The sequence below is a fragment of the Silurus aristotelis genome, assembly GCF_946808225.1.
Source record: "Silurus aristotelis genome assembly, chromosome: 26".
Lineage (NCBI taxonomy): Eukaryota > Metazoa > Chordata > Actinopteri > Siluriformes > Siluridae > Silurus > Silurus aristotelis.
Window position 1 is genome coordinate 17,743,292 of NC_139599.1, and position 5,000 is coordinate 17,748,291.

Consider the following 5,000-nt stretch of genomic DNA (forward strand, 5'->3'; position numbering starts at 1 on the left):
TTCTGGATGTTTGTGGGCATCTACTTCTTTAAAGGTTCATAATCTTCATGAGGTGGGACGTGACTGGAGCTGGAGAAACCTCAGGATGCCTCGGGATGGGGAGAGAAAGAGAAGCAGTGGAGAGGAATTAGCGTAGCTGCTGTTCATGATATTAACAGCACAAGTTGATAATGTGCATGTGATCAGATGTTCTGGAGCACAAGGTTATGATGTGATGTGTGTGATGTGTGTTATGTGTAGGCTTTGCTAAAAAGATATGTTTTTAATCTACACTTAAACTGGGTGAGTGTGTCTGAACCCCGAACACTGTCAGGAAGACTATTCCAGAGTTTAGGAGCTAAATGTGAAAATGCTCTACCACCTTTAGTGGACTTTGCTATTCTAGGAACTACTAGAAGTCCAGAGTTTTGAGATCTCAGGGAGCGTGAGGGATTGTAGCGTGTTAGAAGACTGGAGATACATGGAGATAAACTATTTAGTGTTTTGTAGGTAAGAAGCAGTAGTTTGTAGTGGATTTAAAACTTAACAGGAAGCCAGTGTAGGGACGAGAAGATTGGGGTTATATGATCATATTTTCTTGACCTTGTGAGAACTCTTGCTGCCGCATTCTGAACTCATTCATAACTGAAGCTTGTTTATTAATGATGCAGGACATCCACCTAGTAATGCATTACAGTAGTCTATTCTAGAGGTCATGAACGCATGGACGAGCTTCTCTGCATCAGATATAGATAACATGTTTCTTAACTTAGAAATATTTCTAATGTGGAAGAAGCTGTTTTTGTAACTTGGTTGATGTGATTATTAAAAGTTGCTCTAAAATAACTCCCAGATCTTTTCCTGTTAAACTAGTGGTTACAGAACATCCGTCTAAATGCAGGTTGAGATGCTGGAGCTTCTGTGTACTGGTTTTTGGGCCGATGAGCAAAATCTCCGTCTTATCAGAATTTAATAGTAGAACGTTATGGGTCATCCAATCTCTTATTTCAGTAATGCGAGCTAATTGAGCGTATCACCTGGTTTAGATTAGATATATAGCTGAGTATCATCAGCATAACAATGGAAGCTAATTCCATACCTTCTAATGATATTTCCTAAGGGAAGCATGTATATTTTGAAAAGCAGGGGTCCTAGAACTGAACCTTGTGGCGCGCCATAATTTACATTAATTAACTTGAATAGCTCCATTTAAGTCTTCAAAATGAAGCACTAAGATCTAGTAAAACTACGGTAACAGAGATGAAAGCTGTGCCTATTTCAGCAGAAAGTCTTCATTCATTCCTTCCTTCATTCATTCACTTCCTCGACATGTAGAATTGTCAGGATTTTCTGCTTTTAAGAGAAATTCTTGAATCTGGACATAAAACACTAAATAATCTGTTTTTTTGCGCTACAGATTCGAGATTTAAAACATTTAAAACAAAAGTTGAAGTGCATTGAAAAGTAAAAAGAAAAATCTTGTAGCTAACGCTAGTGCTACGTATTCTTTAGCATGGAATTTCCAGTACAGCATGAGGAGCCACAGTGACACTGCGCTAACTCCAGTTTCTTTAACTGCCATTATGTTTTCCAGTTTAAACATCGTGTGTATAAAATGTACTGAAAGTGCGAGGCGGAGACGAAACACTTTATACGTGTGTGAGGGAACTGAGTGTAACTGTTCCGTACATAAAAACGATTGTGTTCAGTACACGGTGCAACGATGCCTCCCAAGTACACACACTCATCATAACACACATATTTATATATATACACACACGGTGGTCATGTAGATGATGTTGGTGTGTGTGTGTGTGTGTGTGTGTGTGTGTGTGTGTGTGCGCATTAGCCATAACGAGGAGCTGGATGAAATCTCCACGGCGGATCTGAAGTTCGTGTTGTTACCTGCGCTGCTGGCTGCGTTGGTGATGAAGCAGGGGGGCGTGGCTCAGCGGTTGGAGCGTGTGCAGACGGCACGTGTTCACTTCCTGCACTTCCTCAGACTCTGTAAAGATTACAACATCAGCTCGTTCCACCTGCCACCAGATGCCCAGGACACGGAGGAGGCGTCGCCAGGGGCAGAGACTGACAACCTGAACCCTGCCCACCCCGCTCAGCCTGACCTCATCGCCATGGCGACACAGAGACAGGCCAAAATAGAGAGGTGAGTCACACTTAGGATTGTGTGTGTGAGTAACTTAAATTCCTGCCTTAAATTGTAAAATAAAATGCAAAAATTTAGAAGGGATTTCTCTGTGTGTGTGTGTGTGTGTGTGTGTGTGTGTGTGTGTGTGTGTGTGTGTGTGTGTATTAGGTATAAGCAGCAGAAGAAGGTGGAGCAGAAGCTGGCTGAGCTCAGGCTGCTGGTGGATGGGGGTTCGGTGGATGAGGAGGTGATGAGGGAGTTTTACCTTTTGCAGGTGCGCAGGTGGATCACAGTCGCCCTCGAGGAAATCGAGTCCATCGACCAGGAAGTGCAAATACTCAGGAGGATGCCTGCTCTCACTCAGGTCCTGTAGCCTGCTCTGGTTATCTGCTCATTATTTATTAAATCAGTGTGTACATTATTGCTTAGAAACGTCTTAAGGAACTGAGCTGGAACCCTGCAGCTGGAACCCTGCAGCTGGAACCCTGCAGCTGGAACCCTGCAGCTGGAACCCTGCAGCTGGAACCCTGCAGCTGGAACTTGTTTCTCTGAAATTTATTATAGTTTTTCTGTTTCAGGCTCCAAGGCAGAAACCGAGAAGATCACAGATGAAACCCTTCATCCTCACTAAAGACGCTGTGCAGGCCAAGTACGTGTGTGTGTGTGTGTGTGTGTGTGTGTTGTAGCCGCGTCAGGCTGAACACAAGGACACAGAAGTAGTGCTCACACAAGTGTTTATTGAGATCTTTGTGGTGTGGTGAACGTGTGCGCACGTGTGTGCACGTTGTGTCTTGGCTTTCATGTTCGCTGCTGGTGTTGACCGTGAGGGCAGAGATACACACTCCGATATTGGAGTTAGAAGCGCGGTCACTTCTCCAGGCACCGTGGGCTCCTTTTATACACGTCAGTCACCTGAACGACGGTGAGGAGCAGCCATGCTCCTGATCAGCCTCCGGTCGTGTCTCATTTCACCACTGTATGCCTTTGTCCTGTAGGGGGCGTCAGTGTGAAATAGTCGTGTGCAGTGACGTGACATGTCCAATCTGATCTGCAGTCTGTGTAGATTTGACAATTTACTCCTGCTGACGTTTCTTTCACAAGTGTGTGTGTGTGTGTGTGTTGCAGAGTGTTTGGTGAAGGGTATCCCAGTCTTCCCACCATGACAGTAAATGAATGGTATGAACAGCACCGAAAGAAAGGATGTTTACCTGACCAGGGCATCCCTCAGAGCACAGGTACACACACACACACACACACACACACACACACACACACACACACACACACACACACACGTTAATAAATTCCATAATGTACAGTAGGTCTTTTAAACCTCACCTACTTAATTAAAGGCATACTGACTAAAGACACACCCCCTTTAATTAAGGATACACTGACCCTCCACTAAAGCCACACCCCCTCCCTGGTAACCCTAACCCCTCACTCAAACTTCCTTTCTGATACACACCCCTCTTCACACACTGATCATTAGTTAATTAGTGAACTGTACCAAATATATATTTGAAACCTGTGTGTGTGTGTGTAGTGGATGTGGATGCAGAAGAGCGAGAGAAAGAAGAAAAGGAGAGAAAAGAAGAAGAGGATGATGAAGAGGCTTTACAAAAGGCCAGAGACTGGGACAACTGGAAAGACACACACCGCCGAGGATACGGCAACCGCCAAAACATGGGCTAAAAGCGCGCGCGCGCACACACACACACACACACACACACACACACACACGATCTCGAAATAAACTTTTTCAATTGTTACCCGTGTGTGTGAAAGAAACGAAACTTATTTAAACCAAAAGTAGGACCATCATGTTTCATGAGACACACCTAAACCCCGCCCCCTCATTAATAATAAAACACTGCTGAACTCTTAGTATGCAAATCAGGTCTCGCCACCACAGTGGGCAGTGAGAAGACCCTCTGGTTTTGTAAGTGTACGTAATAAATAAATAAATAAATATGTGGATTAAAAGAGCTGTTTATTTTTGGAGTAAATTTCATGATGATCTGAGCATTTCTGTTTTTATTTTAGATCAGAATCTGATCACACTACTATTACATCAGATGATTGAAAAAACAACTACTGATTTATTACATACTTCAAACAATCACAAAAGAACTACAACCCTGTGTGAGGAGGAGGAGGAGTGTGTGTGTGTGGGCGGTCAGTATGGTCGGCCGATTTGAGCTCGAGGAAGTGCACTGCGATATTCAGAAGCACCAGGAGGGGGAGCCATTCTCTGAAAATGTACATAAACAACAAAATGTAAAGTAACACTTACTGGTGTGTGTGAGCGAGAGAGAGAGAGAGCGAGAGCCTGACCTGCTCCTCATAAGCGAAGTGTGAAGTGTGATGACTGTAGGGTTCTGCAGACGTGTTGTGTTCCGCATACGGGTTACTGAGCACCTGAGCTCCGCCCCCTGTGTAGCTGCAACACACACTCGGTGTATAGATTTAATACATCATTAAACTTCAAAATAATGACAATAATAAAGTACAGTTAGGTGTATCACCTGTAGGGCTGCTGGCCGGGTCGCTCAGGTACCGGAGTGGGTGATAAGGGGGGGTGACTTGCACACACACACACACAAGAAACACACCATCACATTCTTGTGCTTTGAACTGAACACACACACATACAGTAGTATACATGCTGGGTATCATGTGTGTGTGTGTGTGTGTGTGTGGTCTGTCAAACACAGAGCGTGTGTGATTTTGTACACTGTGAGAGAAACACACACACTTTACTGCTAACAGTACTCTGATATTCACAGGTGTGTGTGTGTGTGTGTGTGTGTGTGTGTGTGTGTGTGTGTGTGTGTGTGTGTGTGTGTGTGTGTGTGTGTGTACTGAGCTCTCA

General features: G+C 44.3%; 2 protein-coding genes across 4 annotated transcripts in view; one reads left to right on the top strand and one right to left on the bottom strand.

The window, feature by feature from the left end:
* Positions 1-4,113, top strand: part of igbp1 (immunoglobulin (CD79A) binding protein 1) — a 7,773-nt gene extending 3,660 nt beyond the window's left edge. The window contains exons 2-6 of the mRNA XM_083530971.1: positions 1,829-2,143; positions 2,294-2,489; positions 2,704-2,774; positions 3,251-3,360; positions 3,672-4,113. Of these exons, the coding sequence (XP_083387097.1) occupies positions 1,829-2,143; positions 2,294-2,489; positions 2,704-2,774; positions 3,251-3,360; positions 3,672-3,820 (841 nt within the window). The 3' untranslated portion in view covers positions 3,821-4,113. The remainder of the gene's footprint in view (positions 1-1,828; positions 2,144-2,293; positions 2,490-2,703; positions 2,775-3,250; positions 3,361-3,671) is intronic.
* The window catches only part of LOC310720430 (uncharacterized protein), a 9,493-nt gene continuing 8,592 nt past the window's right edge, over positions 4,100-5,000 (bottom strand). For 2 of the 3 annotated variants that reach the window (XM_083530996.1, XM_083530995.1), the window contains 3 exons: positions 4,654-4,710; positions 4,463-4,568; positions 4,100-4,379 (listed from right to left, as the gene is read on the bottom strand). In XM_083530996.1, coding sequence (XP_083387122.1) covers positions 4,305-4,379; positions 4,463-4,568; positions 4,654-4,710 — 238 coding nt within the window. In that variant the 3' untranslated portion in view covers positions 4,100-4,304. Of the gene's footprint in view, positions 4,380-4,462; positions 4,569-4,653; positions 4,763-5,000 lie in introns of those variants that run through there. The other variant, XM_083530997.1, reaches the window with a different exon arrangement.